The sequence below is a fragment of the Rattus rattus genome, chromosome 5, assembly GCF_011064425.1.
Source record: "Rattus rattus isolate New Zealand chromosome 5, Rrattus_CSIRO_v1, whole genome shotgun sequence".
In the NCBI taxonomy this organism is placed as follows: domain Eukaryota; kingdom Metazoa; phylum Chordata; class Mammalia; order Rodentia; family Muridae; genus Rattus; species Rattus rattus.
The window spans coordinates 106,375,530-106,396,003 of NC_046158.1; the positions used below are offsets into that span (position 1 = coordinate 106,375,530).

General features: G+C 45.6%; 1 protein-coding gene across 1 annotated transcript; it reads left to right on the forward strand.

Moving 5' to 3' along the window:
• Nucleotides 1-1,448: 1,448 nt before the first annotated feature.
• Nucleotides 1,449-16,974, forward strand: Mrps5 (mitochondrial ribosomal protein S5). Its single transcript, XM_032904168.1, has 12 exons — nucleotides 1,449-1,724; nucleotides 4,729-4,815; nucleotides 5,944-6,081; nucleotides 8,588-8,713; nucleotides 9,760-9,993; nucleotides 10,968-11,002; nucleotides 12,351-12,441; nucleotides 14,084-14,130; nucleotides 14,902-14,959; nucleotides 15,189-15,251; nucleotides 15,637-15,773; nucleotides 16,593-16,974. Exons 1-12 carry the CDS (start codon nucleotides 1,667-1,669, stop codon nucleotides 16,815-16,817), a joined length of 1,299 nt encoding a protein of 432 aa, XP_032760059.1. The 5' UTR covers nucleotides 1,449-1,666; the 3' UTR covers nucleotides 16,818-16,974.
• The last annotated feature ends 3,500 nt before the right edge of the window (nucleotides 16,975-20,474 follow it).

A 20,474-nucleotide genomic window follows, 5' to 3' on the forward strand; every position in this document is an offset into this window, starting at 1 on the left:
CAAGTAAACTCCTCCGATATCAGTTTTTCTTAAATAGAACCTAGAATTGGCAAGGAAGTAAATTGTTCTACTGAGTAAATACATACTTTCCTGGTGTTACATGTTCCTGCTACTATCCAGAAGGAAAGAGGTTTGCTAAACTCCAAGAGCAATTCTATCAAATATTGACCACAGATTTTGTCTCTCATACATGCCATCCAGAAACTCTCCAGTGTTGTTACGTCTGCTACAGGGGACACTAAAAGGATGGCTCACTTGTTGAAGGAGGGAATAAACTATGTCACTAGACTACCAAGGTCTCAGCTATGATGTCTAATTTTTGTTAACCCCTTTCCCTTCTGTCAGTCTCACGGATCCCTTGTGAGCCTCGGTCTGCACCTAAGGCAGTGGAAAAAGCAATTGTGAAAGGGTCCCTCTGTAATCTTGAAGGATGGCTGCATGCAGAATCCTTGACCCTGTTCCCCGAGTATTCAATGGAAGCTTGTAACAGAGCTCTCTGATACTTTGGTTGGACAAGGTCAGAAGAAACATACAATCACCTCTTCTCAGGAAAAGGATTCTTCCAGTCTGCTCCTGAGTTTATGATGGGTAAAATCCTGCACAAGGTTGCACTCCAGATATGTGGTGCTGAAACGGATGAGACAAGGCTTTGTGTGCTCTCAGAAACCTGGAACCCAGGTTCCAGGAGCTGCATGGCATGTACTTCAGACATGGTCACTACCCTAAGACAGATTTGGAGGATGTAGTTCACCAAATCTTGCCAAGTCTTCAACTGCCTATTTAATGGATATCCTCACTGAATCAACTAAAGGCTTTCCGGCCTGTGCTGAAAGACTTGCGAAGTAACCAAGGCACCCTCACAAGCAATTTTGAACTCCCTCAGAATCTGCAGGTGTTTCAAATCATGACTAAGATATTAGGTAGCAAATGCAGCTTGCCCAACTATTGCCCTCAGCAAAGTTTAAATGATAATCCGAAGAAGCTAATAAAGAAAACCTCCGTGCCACTTTCTAGTGCCGTGACAAAATACGATGACCAGGAAAACGTAGAAATAGTTTAATGGGGGTTTACCGTTTCAGAGGGTGAGTCCAGGGCCATCAAGTATGACTCATCTGAGCAAGCAGGGATAGTGTAAAGCCATGAGCAAGTGAGGTAAAAACCGTGGCCTAGGGCTGGAACATGCCTGTGTGTTAGCAACCTTTACCATGAATCACAAATGCTTCTGAAGTCAAAGGCAACATGTTTAATATACTCTAGGCCTTCACTGGAGTTAGATACGAACTTCCCAAACTTTGTTTCATTCATATCCGGGATCCTTCCCGCTGTTCCCAGGTCATGCCAGGTATTGGCTGGTTGGATCTGGTGGATTTGGCCACTACCAGAGAAAAAGAACCCAGAACTAGCCCCGCCCTCGCCCCGCCCCTGCCTGGGGTCCTAGCGCGAGGACCCCTGAGAAGCTGTTCAAGGCTAAGCCTGACTCAGTTCCCTCTGTGGTTCACATGGACAGTTTTTCGACCTCCGTGTGCCCTGAATGGTGATCCTAGAGTCTCATCTCACCTCTTTGAGCTGATGATGGACATCTGACGAGGCGCGGTTGTAGCCCGTCGCTGCAGGCTGTGAGGAAGGCGATTCCAGAGACAGGCAGAGTCGCTGCTCCGGCTCCAACATGGCGGCGGCCGTACGCGCTGCGGGCTGTCTCCCCGCACTGTGTAGCGTGCCGGCAGGTGAGCCTTGGGACCCGGACTGAAAGCGTGCGCAAGCAGGGGTCTTTTTTTCGGGTCTGTGAAGTCCAGGCTCTAGGAACGCGAGAAGTCGTCGGGCCTCTGATCCCGTTCTCCCATTCGGGTCGGGCCAGCTGTGTGACCTTGCGCGCCTTTTCTCCCTCTCTGGTCGCTCGGCTTGAGATTATAAGAAGTAGACTGGGCAGTGTGCTTTCAGCCGGGGAAACCGCTCCGGTCCAGTCTGTGAGGAGGAGCGAATGTAGCAAGCATCGCCTGTGGTTCATAGGGTGATGTCAATCCCTGTTTCGAGTCAGAGTGCCTCCAGCGAAGCTCAAAACTAAAAGACTAACAGACTTTATTTAGCGCTGGACAGTGTGCTCAAAGGTCCAACTCCTGACAGTTTATTTTGTTGCAATATTTGACCTGAGATCGCTTGACAGAGTGACTTGAGCATTCCTTTGTTTTGCCTGCGTTGAAATCATCTCATTAAGGCCTCTGTTGATAGTGAGTTGTAACATTCACAAGCGCTTACCCGTGTGCCTGAAACAATCTTAAACTATTTATGATTTTATCCCTCCATACTTTCTTCACGGTGCTTTGATGATTCTGTTGTATTCTCATACCACTCCACCCCCACCTGCCTTTTCGTTTTTGAGACAAGGTCTCACTATGGTCTCAAGTTTTTAAGCCTCCTGTCTCAGCTCCTAAACACTGGAGTTACAGATGTTTACTATAAGACTCCTCCTCATTATTGTCTTAATGATGAGGGAATTACAGCACACAGAGATGAGAAACTTGCTCACAGATTCATATTTAAAATTTTACACTCACAATGCCTTGCTTCAAGTTCCATCCCCATCTCTCTTGAGCCCCTCTCCTGTGATCATCTGAAGTGTACATTTCAGTGTTTTGTTTCAGTGTTTTGTAGATGGTGCATTTGTCATCACAGTCAGTTTGAGAACATTTTCATTACTCCAAAAGAAAAAAAACTACCTTTTAACTGTTGCCCCCACCCTATCTCTCACTAGCCCTCAACACTAGGCAACTACTGATCTATTTCCCATCTGTCCATAGCTTGCCTGTTCTGGGCATCTGGTCTCTGTGATTGGTATCTGCCAATAGTGCAGTGTTGTCAGGATTTGTCCATGCTGTGACATACCAGTCCCATGTTGCTTGTGAGCCAATAATACTCTTAGGTGCATACAGCACATTTTGTGAATCCATTCATCAGCGGATGAACATTTGGTGGACAGGACTGATGTTAAAGCATTTGTATGCTGTGCTTCTGTCTGTGCCCATATCTGTCCTTGTGTGTGTGTTTCCTGAGTGGAATTGCTGGTTGAAGTGATAGTTCCAGTGAAGCTGTGGTGGTGGTAGTGAGTGTCGGAGGTGGGCTATGAGGCTTTATAGGCTGCCCTCCATTCCTGGTCACCTGCCTCCTGGGTGTGGGGGTGGTTCTCTGCATTCCTGCCATCCTTGCTTGCTGCCCTGACTTCTCCATGATGGCCTTTATCTCTGTGGGACTGTGAGCCCAAATAAACACGTTCTCCCCTAAGTGGCTTATGCCAGGATATTTTATCACAGAAACAAGAAGTAAAGTTTTGGTTGTTTGAGACATGTCTCAACAGCTTGCCCAGGCTGTTGAAATCACTCTCCAGTCCATGCTGTGTTTGAACTTTCCATCCTTCTGTCTTAGTCTCTAATAGTTGAGTCTCAGAACCAGTATCAACTGCCTAACTTCGTGTTCATTCTTCAATTGGATTGACTTTTTATTATTGAATTGGATTCTTTGCATTCTAGATTCTATTCTAGAAATAGGTCTCTTGTCAGATATATAATTTGCAAGAAAAAAAGTATTTTTGGAGACAGACTCTCACTGTGTAGTCCTGGCTGTCTTGAAACTCACTATGTAGACCAGGTTGGTTTCGAATTCACAGAGATCAGCCTGTCTCTGCTTCCAGACCAGGATAAAAGGCGTGTGCACCATGAATAAACATTTTTTTACCCCATTTTGCATGTTGACTTTTAAGACCTCCCTCCTCTACCAAGGTTCTCACTATGAATTAGTCTAGCCACAAATTCACAGTGATTCTCCTGCCTCAGCTTCTCAAATGCTGGGATGTACTATTATACCTGACATTAATAGTGTCTTTGAAACACAAGTTTTTGTTTTTGAGCATCTAGGGCCTAGTGCACGCCAGGTAAGTGCTGTAGCGCCAGTCCGTTTTCAGCATTGAACACGGTTTGAAATTTTGATTGTCTCATTCATCTGTTTTCCCCCTCCCCTTTGGGTGCTTTCAGTGTTATATCTAAGAAACCACTGCCAAGTCCAAGGTTGTGATCATTTACCCCTGTTTTCTTTTAAGAGTTCTATATTTTTACTATTACTTTTGGCCTCTGGCTGATTTGGGTATTAGTTTTTATACATGATTTGAGGCAGAGCTACACTTCATTTCATCTGGATTTTACTGCCCTGCTGTCTTCATACATGAGTTTTCTGAGCACTGCTGTCAGAGTCTATTCTAGAACACCACACTAAGTGAGGGCTGGCGGGCACCAGAGGGAGCAGGAGTGGGGATCCTGGAGGCTTCACCTGAGCTGTTGTTGAAAGAGACCCCTACCCCCGTCAACACACACCTTCTACTCACCTAAGATAGGGAACCTCCAGAGGACAGCGTGAGGATTCTTCCGAAGTCTGCCTTAGTGTTGTTGGGGTTATTTGCATGAGTTATGTAGCTCAGAAGGACCAGCACGGACGGCACGGGGTGCAGGTGACATCCAAGAGACTTCCACAAGGCTTGGAAACTGCATGGGTTTGAGGGTGAAAAGGTGGAGATTAGGTGATGTGTCAGCTACTTGGTAAGTGTCCGTGGAGCCGAGAGATGGCTTACTTGTTGCCTTAATCCTTCTGTTCTGTGGGTGCTAATATCTTATGGGAATTACCTGTTACAATGTTCCACCTTGTGTAGAAAAGTATCTTTAAACACTTTTTTCTCCCAATTTATAGGTCATTTCCTGTCTAGGCAGCTCTCTTTAAACACCTTTCCAGTAGCAGCCACTTCCTTTTTGGCAGCGAAGACAGCTTTCAGCCAAGGTAAGGTTCTACTGCTTCTCTGTTCTCTTAATGTTTATTTACTATGCAGTAGTTTCGTTCCAAGGTTCTAAGAGAGGGTGGCCATGTAGGGGTCCTGGAAGACAGTTACACATGTATCAGCTTTCCTCCCCAGAGGCAACTGTAGTTACACTCTCTTGTATGTGCTGCTGGGGTATGTAAGCTACACTGGCAGACACACCTGCTTTGTTTCTAAGCGTGAAACAGGATATCCTGCATACCCTGGGATTTTGCTCCACGTGGACATTTGCAGATCAGCACACATTCCCTGTTGCACACAGCAGAGGGCTCTGTTTTCCCACAGTAGGCTTTGAGCTTATGGCTACTGCAGAGAGGTGCCGCATCCATTGTGAGGAGGAGGTGCAGCTTCTGTAGCCAGCATAGATATTTAGGTTGTTTTGCTTTGACGCTGTCTCAGATTTTGATTTTTTTTTTTTTTCTTTTCCTTTTTTTCGGAGCTGGGGACCGAACCCAGGGCCTTGCGCTTGCTAGGCAAGCGCTCTACCACTGAGCTAAATCCCCAACCCTGATTTTGATTTTTTTTTTTTTTAAAATAGATTTCTCAGTGTTTATGTGTCTTGGCTGGAGGTAGGGGTAGGTCTGTATCATGTGTGAAGGTGCCTAAGGGGGGCAGAAGCATAGGTTCCCTGGAGGAAGACATGTAAGTGGCTGTGAGACATCTGAATGGGGTGCTGGGAACCCAACCTGGATTCTTTTCAAGAGCAGTGCATTCTCTTAACTGCTGAGCCATCCCTCCAAACCCCAAAACACAATTCTTAAAAAGGCAAGATAGTGGTGATTTAATCATTTTTTAAAAAACTGTGTGTGTGTGTGTGTGTGTGTGTGTATACACATTCTACCATGTATGAAGAAGCCAGAGGATAGTTCGTAGGAGTTGGCACTCTTACCTCATGTGTTCGTGAGGTCAAATTCAGGTTGTCCGGCTTGTTAGCCAGTGCCTTTAACTGCCCAAGCATCTCATCAGCTCTTAGTGACTTGTTTTTATTAGTATGATTAGTATATTAGTATGATTCGTGTGAAATGGTGCTAGCAGTGCTTCTCTACAGCCACGGGGCATCTAACACATAGCTTCATTCTGTCTGCCTGTAGGCTCTTTGTCACCAAGGGAAACAAGACACAACCACTGTCTGACCAGCTTGAGCCATGCACTGCAGACACAGTGCTGCATTTCCTCTCCCAGCAACTGGACGGGCCAGCAGTACAGACCCTACAGCTTCTTCACCAAATGTAAGCAGGGTGGTAAACTTTTCTTTTCTTGGAGCCAGAAAACAGGTGTTTGTGCCTTTATTTTTCTTCTTAAATAGAAATTTTAATGACTAGTTTATAATATCCTGTTAAACTAAAAGCATTCCTTGATATACCCCAAGAATTATCTACATGCCATCAACTGTACAATTGGTAACAAATTTGCTCTGAATGCTGGGGAGTGTAGCTCAGCAGTAAACATTTGTCTAGGAAATGTAAGGCCCTTCATTTGGGGCACCTGAAGTCTAAGTGGTATTGGATCATGGCCCAAGACTCTGATGATCTAGAAGAAAAAAATATATATAGGTGCTCTTTTTTGTGGCACCTCCTAGGTGGTGACTGTGTCAAGGCGGAGCTGTCTGTCTCCTTTCCAGCCATCATCTCTCAGAAGCTCACCGAAGTGGGTGATGAACACCACGCTTTGTACTTTCTCTGAGAGCAGATGGCCACAGAAGTAGCTGCTGATGCTCTGGGTGAAAGGTGGAAGGGTTTTGTGGTCTGAATTAGTGTTGGGAATGACAAGCAGTATTTTCCCGTGAATTGAGGACTTGACACACAGCACAGCTCACCAGTCAAGGGCATCCTTGTTACAGACCAAGGAGAACTGGAGCGATACAATGCATGTGTGTTCAAGGACATACTGTGGGTGCCAGGCTGGGTGGTTTCATCTTGGTCATCGTTTTAAAATGTCGAGAAGGATATCCCTTGACTAACAGACTCCTGCACCCCATGAGTTGGTGCTCAGAAGAGCTCACACGAAATGAAAGCTTTTCTGTCTTTAAAGAAGCCCCCAATATATTGACAGGAAGCGTTAAAAAAGAAGGGAAGAAGCCCAGGACCAGAGCACCCAGGGTTCAGCATCTTGTCACTCCATGTGTCCTGCAACACAGACGCCAGCCTTTGCTCTGGAAAATCAGTGCAAAATGAGAAAAATGAGGAGGCTATAGGACACGCTAAACTTTTGACTAAGAGAATGGAGGAAGTCAAAGAAAAATGCCCCAAACAGACTGTCAAGAGATGTGGGCTATTTTAGCTGAGGGCTTCTACTTACTTGTTCAGTCAAAAATAAGTCTAATTTAAGAGTAACAAATTAATGATCAGATTTTGGGTCTCAAAATGAAAAAAGCCAAACCAACCATTGGCTCCTTTCAGTTGTTTCTTAGCTGAGCAGACAGACTGATCAGGGTAAGGTAATTTTATGTAACACTATTTGTGGACACCATTCCTATTTGCAATGGTGTTGCTGGTCTGGAACTTGCCATTTAGGCTAGGCTGGCCAGCAAGCCCCAGGCTCCACCTTGTCTGCTCCATCTCCAGTGCTGGGATTGCTGCATGTGCTACCTACCATGCCTGGCTGTTTTTACATGGTTCTGGGATCAGATTTGTGTCTTTGTGCTTGCAAAGCAAGCACTTTACCTACTAAGCCATCCTACCATCCCTGGCTTCAACTTTTTTTATTAAATAAACTGGTAAAGGAATAAAGTAGTTCTAAAATAGTTGGTGAGTCAGAAAGATGAACTTTAAATACCAATAAAATACAATAAGGATCAACATAAAAAAATCTAGGCATATACAAGTATTGATGTGAGATTCAGGATTGAAATAGATGTTGGGACTTTTGAAACTGACCAGTGGAAATATATCAGCAGTACTATAGTGTAGGTGTATTAAAGACTTAATGTGGAGTCAAGAAGAAACACATGAAACGCTGGAATATCTGTGTTTTCATATCTGGTTTGAAAGAAACAGATGTTAAGATATTGGTAGAAGGGCAGAACAAACTGTAGAGGCATTAGTTCCTGTGTGTAGGAAAGTGTCCTAGTCAGTCTTCTCAGTTTGAAACAGCCTAGAGCCATCTCAGGAAAACCTCAAGTCAGATTGGCCGTGGACAGTCTGTGGGGCTGTTGAATTTGTTAATTGGTGTAGCAGGGCCTCACACACTGGGAAGCACCAGGGCTGGGTAGGTGGTCCTGGGCTGTGTAAGAAATCAGAGTAAGCCCAAGGCTGCCATCAGGCCAGCAAGCAGTGTTCCTCCATGGCATGTGCTTCAAGGTGACACTTACATTCCTGCCCGACCTCCCTCAGTGATGGACTATGAACTAGATCTGTGAGCTACACAAAGGTGATCTTCTCCTAAGTTCAGAGTCGTTTATTCCAGCCGCAGAGAAAGATACTTACTGATTACTCCAGCGGAGTAATTAATGTGGAGGAAGAGAACAGGGAAACACCCTAAGTCATAGCTGACCAAACAGAGGCTGGTAAAGACCTGGGGCTCAAGTGTCGACTGTCTTTTGTGAGGAGTAAAAGCATTGTCTCTTCTTGGGCTCTCCGAATGTAACTGTGTGGTACACAAAGAGTGACTTTGCTGCTTTTCTAATGTCACTGCAAAGGTATACATGAAGAACTTCTGGCTAGTTCATTCAACAGAGACTGTAGATCATTGCTTTTAGAATGCAGAATTTAAGTCAGCAGACCTGTTTCGTTGCAGTGACTGCAGAAGAACTCTGGAAAGGTGCGCTAGCAGAGACTGGAGCTGGAGCAAGGAAAGGCAGAGGCAAAAGGACAAAGAAGAAGAAGAAGAAGGATTTGAACAGAGGCCAGATTATTGGTGAAGGTAACTCACATTTAGAACATCTAATCCCCTGTTTTTTATATCCCAGGCTGACCTTGAACTCATGATCCTCCTGCCTTAGTCTCCCTGAAAGTAGGATTACAGGTCTGTGCCAGAACGCCTAGCTAATAAGCTGACCTTTGTTTTTAGAATTAGAAAATGACATGTATATCTTGCCAGTTAAAAAAAAAAAAAAAGCAAGAATTGCAGAGAAAGTTGAACCCCTTTTCAACACCCCTAAATGCCTTTCTAAAGATAACTTAATTATGCTGTGTGCTGTGCAGAGGTGAATTTTGACATACTCCAGAGTTACCTGGGAAGAGTCTCTGGTTGTCTAGGTCTAGTTGGCCTGTGGGCATGTTTGTGGGGTGCTGTCTTGACTGTCAGTTGATGTGGGTAGACAGCCTAAAAGTAGGAGGCACTATCTTTGGGTTTGGTTCCTGGACTGTATGAAAAAGGAGAAAGTGCGCTGTGTCTGCTCTTGACCGTGGCTGTGGCTCGATGCATCTTTGACATCCTGAAGTGATGGACGGGAACTTGACTCTGAGTTAACATAAATCTTCCTGTGAGTTGCTTTCATCAGAGTATTTTATCATAGTAGAAAAGGAAATAGGATATGCCGTCTTAAAATCTGCTTGTTTTGGCCAATAGTAGTTCTTGGAAATCAGTCGACGCCCAATCTTCGACAGTGACTTTGTTCTGTGGATTCCACACAGAATTCCCTACATACCAGCTGTGCCTCGCCTGGACACTTAGAAAGCGCTATTTTGGCTTTCACAGTAACAGTTCAGTCGATATGCTTGTCCAGGCCCAAGTATCCCTTGTCCTGACAATTAGTCTTTCCTTAGGTAGCATGGATACAGGGATTGCATGGATACAGGGATGATTTATGCGTACATTGACAAGTTTGATAGCACAAAGTGACATGCTGAGCAGTCATGTTGCTTAAGCTCCACCAGTCTGGGTTATCTGTTCATATCTTGCTTGACATTTTAATACTAGAAAAATGAATCTTCAATTTCTTATTTGTGAGTATTTTAAATCTTCAGGGCGTTCTGGTTTCCTGTGGCCTGGTTTGAATGTTCCTCTTATAAAAAGTGGAGTTGTCCAGAACATTGGCCAGCGAAGCAAAGAAGAGCAGCAGAAGGTGGAGGCCGACATGGCCGAGCAGAGGGAAGAGTGGGACCGGAAGAGGAAGATAAAAGTTAAACGGGAGCGAGGCTGGAGTGGGAACACATGGGGAGGTGTCAGTATTGGCCCCCCAGACCCGGGACCTAATGGAGGTACTGAGCTCCCGTCTTCTTTGCCTTTGTGACAGTACTTGGGTAGCTTTTGAAATAATTTTATTTACTTTCCTGTCTCCTGAAAAGGGTTTGAGCATCTTTGAATAAAACTACTTTATTGTCCAAACTATATGATAGAAAACACTGCCAAGAAGTGTGATAGAAATTTTCTGTAACAAGAAGTTATACTCGTGCAGTATGCCTTAACTAAACTCAATGGTTTATTATTTTCTTTTTAAGGAAAACAAAAGCCATGAAAGTAGAAGAGAGAGAGATGCTGGGAAGAAGGGTTTCAGGCGAGCATCAGGGGAGCGAGCGTGATTCTTATCCCAGACATTACACACGTGTAAATTTTCAAAGGATAAAAACGTTTTAAAAAGTGAGAAAATGGAATATGGAGAGTGAGCTGGGAGACCATAGGCAGAGGTGTCAGCAGAACTAGAGACAGGAGTTTTGAGTGGCTAAGTGTGTAGTGCCTTGACTTCTGTCCTGCCATGCCAGTAGTCAGGGTGTGGCCAGAGAGCTGCACTGCAGTATTCAGGGAAGGGAGTGTGGGGAGAAGCTTAGGGAGTCTGGAAAATGACAGGCTTCGGTGCCTTGAGCCAGTGGCAGATGGGGGTCAAAGCTCTGCAGCTGGCGCAGACTCAGAGCTGATGAGGAACACTAAGGAGTAGGCAGAGGGTGACCCAGTCATGAATCCAGAGGTAGAACCATCTATTGAGGATGCGGGCTGGGGGTGGTGGTGCAGGATGTAGCCTGAGAGGGGTCACAGAGGACCCGAGACTTACTAACATTAGAATCTGTGATGGGCTGCAGCTCCTTGGTAGAAAGCTTGCCTAACAAGTACAAGGCCCTGGTTCAATCTTCATTAATACCCCATCAAAGAAAAATATCTGTGATGGTGCCATGTTGAAAAATACTTCCATGCGTTAATACTACGGACTCATTTATCTATATGCTTTCTCTTTTGGTAGAAACCTATGAAGACTTTGATACCAGGATTCTTGAGGTAAGCACATGGGATTAAGCACCCTGCCAAGCCCACAGGAGAGGCTGGGATGTAAGGAGTGGGTGAGGCTAGTGCAAGAAGACTGGGAAGAAAAGTCTTCGATGGTGGCAGTGTCTCAGATGCAGAGCTAATCTGGGTAAGAAGATAGCGAAACTCCATGCTGCGTTAGTTAGCACAGGCTGTCCTGTTTCCCTTCAGGGGTCCATAGTGAGATCTCATGACAGGGTGACTGACGGTGTGGTTGTTTAAGAACAGATTTGGAGCTTATGTGTACATGTCTCCATCCTAAACTCAGGAAGGGTTAGCAGTTGATCACTGAGTTAGAAACTAGGTGTAGGCAACACTCAGACTGAGGGACAGAGGAGGTGAGCACGTCACTGGTACAAAGCCGTTGTGAAGCTGGCTGACCGTCTAGCTTTGCTGAGAAATAAGCTGTGGGCCCTTTCCAGCCCTTGCAACTGAACCCTGCTTGAGTGAGCTTGCAGAGCGCTCTCTGGGAGTCGCATTGTTGTCTAGTGCTGCACACTTGCTATTCAGAGGCCTGGGAAGCAGTCGCACGAGCTGTGCTGTGCTGAGCTGAGCATGCGTGTACCGTCCTGCCAGCCCCGCCCCTCGGCAACATTGCTGTTATCCAAGATGGAGTTTGAACGCTGACTTCTATTATACGTCAGTAGTTTTTTGTGTGATATCCACAAGAGTAGATGCAACCTCCCTTCCCTTTAATTCCACTTCTTAGTAAAGGAGCACCATGAGCCAGCGGTGTAGCTGCCCTGGGAGTGGTAAAGTGAACAGTTTCATAGTTCTTGGCCTTTAAAATGGGCCAGCTTAAACCAGACAAAACCACCTGCGTGTGTGTGTGTGTGTGTGTGTGTGTGTGTGTGTGTGTGTGTGTGTGTGTGTGTGTGTGTAGTTCATCATAAGCAGCACTACCATTTTCCTGTTTCCCATTAAGCCTGATCCTTACCCGTCACCCCGTCCTATGCAGTTGCTTTTATATGCTGTGTTTTACCATATGTAGATAGGTGGACATCTGTTGCTGGGCTGTCTCCTGCTCACTGATAAGCCATTCTATTTTTATCCAAGGTGTTTGCTTTCCTGTGGCATATTCATGAAAGTGGGCCACTTAGAGTTGCAGAGTTTCAAGTTCCTTTAAACATCTTAGTTGAATCTTCCGCTAAGCCTGTGAAATAGAAAGAAAGTCTTACTTCCATTCTCTTCCTGAGGAGATGACTCTTGGGGCAGCTATGGGAGCCTTTGTTTGGAGAAAGTCTGTTGCTTGCCTCGCAGCTCCAACTGGTCTCTTTCCAAATCTTCCTAAGGCAATATTGATGAGACATTCATCTTTCAGGTAAGAAACGTTTTCAATATGACAGCAAAAGAGGGAAGAAAGAAGTCAGTCCGTGTCCTGGTTGCTGTTGGGAATGGAAACGGGGCTGCAGGTAAATGGATGGTGGTGGTTGGGCTTGACCTGGCCTTGCTGAAAAGAGAGTCCCATGTTGCTGGCCAGATCTTTCCTCCTGATTACATCTTTTAGTGGTTTGGGCTTACGGACCCAAATTTTCACTATGTAACAAAACCCAGCACACCTCGTTTGTTACTTTTGCTGCTGGTGCAGGAGTAGGGGAGACTTCTTCAGTAAGGTCACTACTCTTTCAGGTGCTGATAAGGATGTCAGGTCGCCTCCCATCATACCCCTGTCTGACACATCAAGTTTCAGTGATTGACAGCATGCTGTGAGCACCATACCTTTTAGTTTTGATTTGCACATCTTTAACTAGGAAGTTTGGGCACAGTTTTGCTTGTTTATTGATCATGACATTTTCTTTTGAGCTTTGCTAGTTCCTGTATTTGGCCCAACTCTGTATTTATAGAGTTTTTCCTACCTGATTAGCATAAGCTTTTTATAAGTTAAAGACCTCAGCTCACTGCCTTTCAGATGCTTTGACTTAGTTTTAGTTTCCTTCTTCACAGTGTTAAACCCAGAGATGTTGGAAGCTTTTACATAGCAAACCTGTCACTCTTGCATCACTTCCACCTGTGCTTTGGTTAGAGTCTCTGTTTGGAGATTGTAAATAAGTCTGCTCATATTATTCTCTGCGATATGTTTTGTTTTATTTATCTGAAAATTAGAAAATACAGTTTCTCTGTCCGGGTCTCAGGTCTCTTGCGTGTTTCATGCCTTATGTATAACTTACAGAGTCACAGTCACTGAACGTCACACTCAGTAGTTGGCAGTGACAGCAGATGCCAGGAGCTTTCCAAGAACTACGCAAAACTTTACTTAAAATACTCTCGGGTTGAAGGACCACTGATCTCATCTCTGGCTAAATTAAAACGTGATTCATCTTGACAGTCCCAGTGAGAGCATGTGGTCCCTCTGGAGCTCCTCACTGTGGTCTGTTTCCGGGGTGTGCAGGATCATTTGCCTAGTTTTAAAACTGGAGTGCAGGGACTGGCGGGATAGCTCAGGGGTTCAGATCACTTGCTGCTCTTTCAGAGACTAGTGTTTAGCTCCTGGTGTCTGCGTGGCACTCACAACCATTTGTAACTCCGGGTCTAGGGGATCTGACACCTCTTCTGACCTCCTTGGACTCCTGCATACATGTAGTTCACAGACGTGCACTCACACACATACACAGAAAATTAATTAATTAATAGCCCGGAGCCTTTAATCCCAGAACTCAAGGAGGCAGGGGCAGGCTGATCTCTTGAGTTCAAGGCCAGCCTGAGCAGCAGAGTAAGTTCCAGGATAGCCTAGGGTTACACAGAGAAACCCTATTTCACAAAACCAAAATATATAAATAAATTAATAAGCTAAGCTCACTTCACTTCAGTAGAAATTTATTCAAGGCAATGCAGTGCCTCTAATGTTAAATTTTATGAACATATTCAAAAGTGAAATGTTCACAACAGACCAGCAAGGGCCTGTGGCTCTGTGCTTGCTGGTTGTGGGGACAGCTTTTCTGCGGGTGGTGGGAAGATGGAGTGCCTGGGAACAGTGGGAGCCCAACTGGGACTGAGGTGGAGAGCGTGTCGTGTGCAGGGCTGTCTATCTCCATGTGTGTGTCTTGTCTTTGAAAGGTTTTGCCGTCGGGAAAGCCGCTGACCGGGCAGACGCTTTCAGAAAGGTGAGTGCTTTATCTTTGTCTGAGAGAGGGTCGTGCTAGCACCTGAGCAGCTCCAGGCCCTCCTGCCTCTGACTCCAGAGTATGGGAGTTCACGAGTGTGTGCTACCACATCCAGCTGCAAACACTTCCCTTTTGCTTTTAGTAAAAGAGAATGAGCCTTGCCTACGACCTGGGAACCATGAGAAAATAATTTGTTCTAGAATGTTCTCACGGGGCTTGCTGTCGAAGGTGGTTTATCCCATAGGAAGCCGTTTCTCATGTGCCTGTCACAGGCCTGTGATTGCTGTCTGTGATGAGCCTCCGTGGAGGCTTGTGTTCCAATGGGCTCTTAAGAGCCACTCAGGAAGTTCACCTCGTGGAACTGTGAAACTTGTTTGTGTCTTTTGTTGTTTTAAATACTAAAATTTTCATATAGGTAGAATTGCTTGTAATAAAATATTTTATAAAAGATGTTTTTGAACTCCAGCAAGAAGTTCAACATGGAGACATACCTCTTTAATCCCAGTACTTGAGAGGTTATGGCAGGAGGATTTTGAGTTTAAGAAAATATATAGTGAAACCCTGACTCAAAAACAAATTTTTTTGACAGTGAGGTCTCTCTAAATAGCCCTGGTTATCCTAGAACTCAGTATGTACACCAGGCTGGCCTTGAATTTCCAGAGATCTGCCTGAATCCGCATCCTGAGTGCTAGGGTTAAAAGTGTGTACAACCATTCCCAGTTAGCCAACAAAATAAAAAATATTTTCCTTCCCCCCTTTTTTCTTTTTTAGGCAAAGAACCGAGCGATTCATTATTTGCATTATATAGAACGATATGAAGGACACACAAGTGAGTGGGGGCACTTCTGAGGTCTGCAGGAGTGTGTCCATTGCAGACCGTGTCACTAGGTGTTTTCGTGTTCTCCGATATGCATGTGAAAATAGACCTAACCTGGAGGCCACGGTGTCTGTCTTTGGCCTGTGTGCTGCCGGGCCAGTGCCGGGATGGGTTGCTTCGTGATGCTCAGAGGCCGTTGACGCCTCACACCTGAGCCTTCCTGTGTTTCTTTTACCTCCAGTATTCCATGATATTTCACTAAGATTCAAAAGGACACATATCCGGATGAAGAAACAGCCCAGAGGTAAGCAGCCCTTGCTGTTTGTTGACTACACAGAGAACGGCAGCAGCCCAGGCCTCTGCCCCTTTTTGTCACCTTTCTTAATCTTTTGGAGGCATTCTGTCACCTGAGGTTCCCTCTGCTCTTGGTGGCACAGAGCTGGCCAATATAACCACTAAGCTCTGTCTCCAGATTCTCTCCCGCGTTGAGCGCCATCTTCTGTTCGGTCTCTGTTGAAGCACTGAGCGTGCAGAAATGGTTCTTCCGACTCTGTGACCCTGCATCGCCTTTGTTTTAGAGAGTTGGTTTAGACACATTTGTTCTCCAGTGCGGAGACCAGAGCCACATAAGAGACAGCGAGACCTTCTCCAGGAGGGTTGTTGGGTGTTTCATTTTGATCTTCTTGTAGGTTACGGCCTCCGCTGCCACAGGGCCATTATCACCATCTGCCGCCTCATCGGCATCAAGGACATGTATGCGAAGGTCAATGGGTCCGTGAACATGCTCAACCTCACCCGGGGCCTCTTCCATGGCCTCGCCCGCCAGGTAACCCGGCTGGAAAGGCACAGTGCTAGTTTATGTTCCAGGCTGTGCTGTTGTGGCCTCCTCAGAACCTCTCCAAGTGAGGCAGAGGGATTCTAAGCCAGGCCCAGGCCTAGTTAGACAACCAGGGCTCTCATCTGTTAGGAAATACATCCTTGTTTGTTAATGGTCATAGTTCTAACTAGCTCAGTCAGTGTGGACCCTGCATGGGCAGCACAGACTGATGTGCTCCTCCCAAATGGAGGGGCCCTAGGTGCTTCGCCAAATCCAACAAATAGGATTAAACTAGCGAGCGGGCTTCCTCTTTTCATTTGGCATTTTCATATGATAGACCAAGCATGTTTTATGATAGAACAAGGTGATTCTGACCTTCTAAATGTTGAAGTTTAAACTTGAGGAAGTCCATGAGGCATTTGTTTAAAAGTTGCTTGAGTGGCGCAGTCACTCTGGTGTAGCCATAGAAGCAGAGGGTGCTGTGTCCTCCCAGAGATGGGCCCTGAGTTGCTCTCCAGGGGCCTGGTTCAGGGTCCTTCCACCCTCACAGAGGGGTGGTTTGTAACTGTGCGGCTGGCTGGTAACCCAGAGACTTTGGCAGATGCGTCTTCCATCTTTGGTGTGTTGATATTAGGCTGAGGTGAATCTGTGTGGACACACCCTCCCCGAGGGCCACACACATTTCCCAAATCAATTAAATAATTACTTTACTTTCCCTGCTGCTAAGGGCTCCTGATGCTGGCTTCCTTCCAGGTGACAGAGCCCTGATCCTTTACGTTTCAGGAGGCCTTCACAGATCTAGTCTTTTCTCTGCTTGCTGTCTTCCAGGAAACCCACCAGCATCTGGCCGATAAGAAGGGTCTCCACGTGGTGGAATTCCGGGAGGAATGTGGGCCTCTGCCTATTGTGGTTGCCTCCCCTCATGGGGCCTTGAGTAAGGAGCCTGAGCCTGAACCTGAGGTCCCCGATACCAAACTGGACTGGCAAGACGTGAAGGCCATGCAGGGAATGAAGCGCTCTGTGTGGTTTAACTTAAAGAGGTCGGCCACCTGAACATCCCGCCTGCCCCGCCTGCCCCGCCTGCCCCGCCTGTGCCGGCTGCTGACAGCACCTGAAGACCCCACCCCTTGCCTGGATGTACTGTCTTTTTTATTTTAAAAAAGTCTAACCTTTGTTTTCAAATAAATAATTATAGACTTGGTTTACTGAGCGCATGGCATATTGCGGTGTGACAGGAAAGTTGCATGCAAATAGCAGGAGCGATTCCTTATTTAAACTGGTAAGACGAGTGAACTGGAACAGCCATTGCCGTGACAACTAAAGCTTTACAACTAAAGTAGTAAAGTGTCTACTACTGAGTCATCCAAAAATGAATGCTTTCAACTACATTTTACAGAGAAGTGGGGTAGCCTGACCCACTGAGCCACTCACTTCCAGGCAGACCCCAGCAGTTGTGTGCCATTTCTGTTCCATGACTTCTGTACCAGGCTGTGGTCTCACCGCTGGCTCTGTTTACTGGTCTCTGGGTGATAGTGATTCCGGTGTGTCTGGAGTTGTCTCCCTGTCACCTTCACTCACGAGCCCCTGAAAGCTAATGGTGTCGTGTCCTCGTTGCTTATTGGGTGTTCATGCGGCCCATTCAGATCCTTTGCCCACTTAGAAAACTGGGCTATTTGTGCTTTATTATCAGCTGTAATTGCTCTTTGTTGTGTATTTAGACACAGCTCTATATTGTAGCTCTGTATTATAGATACAGTTGGGTTCTGGGATTTTTGTTTGTTGTTTTGTTTTTTGTCTTCTCTGACAGACTTGCCTTACCTTTAATTGGCATTTTTAGGTCATCAGCATATAAAGTGGCTGTTTGCAGTGGTCAGTATCTGCCAGTATCAGTTAACTTCCTTGTCTTTTGTAGTTGTTCTAGAGTTTGCTCTGTCTGTTTACAACGGATCCAGGTCTCTCTCCCCTGGGCAGCACCATCCTGCTTTGTAGCCAGTGTAGTCAGGTACCTTACAGTGCTGGAGGCTTGGGTTCCTGTCCTTTCCCTCATGCTCTGCTGCCGTTCATTCATAAACATGAGCAACGCTTGTGGGGTCACCATTTCTTTTTTTTTTTTTTTTTTTTTTTTTTTTGAGTTGGGTTCGAACCCAGGGCCTTTTGCGCTTTAGGTAGCGCTACCACTGAGCCAAATCCCCAACCCCTAACTTTCTTATTAGATTTAACAGATATTTGTTAAAAACCGTAATAGAAATGGTGACCCGGGGCTGGGGATTTAGCTCAGTGGTAGAGCGCTTACCTAGGAAGCGCAAGGCCCTGGGTTCGGTCCCCAGCTCCGAAAAAAAGAACCAAAAAAAAAAAAAAAAAGGTTAAAGGGTTTTGGTTTTTGTTTTTACTTTTCCTTCTCATTTTTTTTTTTTTTTTTTTTTTTTTACAGATGTCTGTTTCTGACCCCATCTCCTCATTCTCTTGTATCTTAGCTTACACGGCAGGTTCATTGTTTGCCTGAGTCTTTGCTTAGTCCGTGAGACTTCTCTTTGAATAGTTTAAGTATTTTCTCTCACACTTTCTGAGAGGTTGGGTGCACGGCTTATTTCTGCCCCTCTCTAGGTAGCGTGTCTTCTGTCGCCTTGCAAAACTTCTTTCCCTTTTCTGTGCTCCTTAGCAGAGAGACTGTGAGGTGCCAAGTGTGGGTCTTAGGCTCAGCCTCCCCTCCTCTTTCCTGCTTTGTCAGGTTCTCTAGATGCAGCCTCCAACTAGAAGTCCTTGTGTTCAGTCTAGCAATAAACCCATCAAAGATGCTCCTCACTTTGATTGCGGCCTTCTGACTGTTTTGTCTTTGTTTATTCATATTTTGAGACTGGGTGTGGTGGTTTGAATGAGAATGGCCCCCTTGCACTCATATGCTCATATATTTGAATGCTTGGTTCTGTTAATGGAACTATTTGGGAAAGATTAGGAGGTGGGGCCTTGTTACAGGAGGTGTGTCCCTGGGGATGGGCCTTGAGGTTATCTTTGTGCCTGTTGTCTGTAGATCAGGATTTAAAGCTTCCAGCTCCGTATCTGCTGCCTAGTGCCATGCTTCCTGCCATGATGGTAGTGAACTAACCTTCTGAAAGTGTAAAGAAGGCCCTAATTAAATGCTTCCTTTCATCAGAGTTGTCCGGGTCAAGGTGTCTCCTCACAACAATAGATCAGTGACTGACTCCCGGTGTGGCCAGGGCTGATCCTTCGCTAAGTGTTGTGGTAACGTGGTGTGCCAGTGTGCGCCCCTTAGAATCAGACACCTTGTTTTCAGCTTATGGTCAGAGATAGAGCCCAGAACCTTGGCCGAGCTAGACAGGTGCCCTGCCACGGCACAGCCCTAGCGTGCGTTTTGATTCTTTCATAGAATCTCCCTATCTGTGCACATCACTGTCTGTTCTTTGGTGGTGTCCTACCTTAACATACTAATCTTAGTTGTGTTAAACATTGCTGGGGTGGTGACTCTGACGCCCCATTTCTGCTGTGTGTCAGGCCTGCTTTGTTCAGACTGCACCTCTGCTTACAGTGTGCCTTGTCACTGTTGCTGGGAGCTGGACATGATGTACCGGGTAAGGAGCTGAGTAAGAAGGCAGTTAGTGATGTAAGGGCTGAGACGAGGGGGCTGCGAAGTTTTCTGTGGCGATGGGGTTAGTTCTTCTGGTGAGCCTGTCACTGGGTGCTTCTCAGTTCTACCCCATAGGTTCTGGAGGAATCCCCATTCCCAGAGTCACACAGTCTAATAAACCAGCAGTGATTTGTGTGCTAAAGCACCCTCTCTTCCCCTGCCTAGTGTGTTCAAGGCCCTGGGTCCAGTGCCCTGCTCATACTTACATATTCCCAAAAGAATGTTTTCTCGAGTTACATTATTCAAAGGTGTAGATAGAGGCTAATTACTAGGAAAGAATTACCTTTAAATTAGATTACATTGAAGATTTTTCTTTTCAAGTAGAATCCACAGAAAAATAGTTGGGTCTGGTAGTGCTGGAGTGCGAGGGCAGAGCCTTGTATTCTCTGTTGAACTGTGCCCCAGACCTCTCTGTATTTTTGAAATTTTATTATTGTCCTAAAAAAGCAATGAGCTTTACTGACCTCTCTTCTATTAGTCTAATCTGTTATTTTTTTACACCTCTTTTTAAAATGTCATTTTTCCAAATTACTAACAACCACATTGACATTGGGGAAAAACTATTTGAGAATAGTTTGGCATCTAATTTTCCCCAAAAAAACTTGGCAATAAAATGGAAATTGAAGCAGAAGTTTGTCTTGAGAGCAAAGCCTCATCACTAGCAAGGCTGTGTCTCAAAAGATGGTTTTTGCTCCTCCCACCAGAAGCATGATGAACCCGCTGAGCTGGAGGTAGAACGCCAAGTTCTCTAAGTGTGGAGGCCCTGTGACTTGGAAGCCTGGCTTGTCAGCACAGCCTCTAGCTCCCCTCTCTGCCTTGGACGGCATGCAGAGAAATGCACCTAGGAGTGATACTTGTAAGCAAAAGTGTAGAGATGTGCCAGGCGACTGGACCCGTGGATGCCCTGGCCTCAGGAGGCATTGCTGTATCTGGAGCATCTGTTACTTAACAATGGAAGGAACCGGAGAGTGATACCCAGCAGAATAATTGTGTTGAGTGAGAGAATCCAGGTTTCCTTAAAACAAGATGTGAAAGTTTCCCAAAGTACAAACTATAATCGTAGAAGT

What these genes read in the sequence shown, in the direction of transcription:
- Mrps5 (XM_032904168.1), top strand. Translation starts at nt 1,667, where the DNA reads ATGGCGGCGGCCGTACGCGCTGCGGGCTGTCTCCCCGCACTGTGTAGC. An exon ending in TTGATACCAGGATTCTTGAG is followed by an intron (nt 11,003 to 12,350) that starts GTAAGCACATGG and finishes TTCATCTTTCAG; the next exon opens with GTAAGAAACGTTTTCAATAT. An exon ending in GGGCAGACGCTTTCAGAAAG is followed by an intron (nt 14,131 to 14,901) that starts GTGAGTGCTTTA and finishes TTTCTTTTTTAG; the next exon opens with GCAAAGAACCGAGCGATTCA.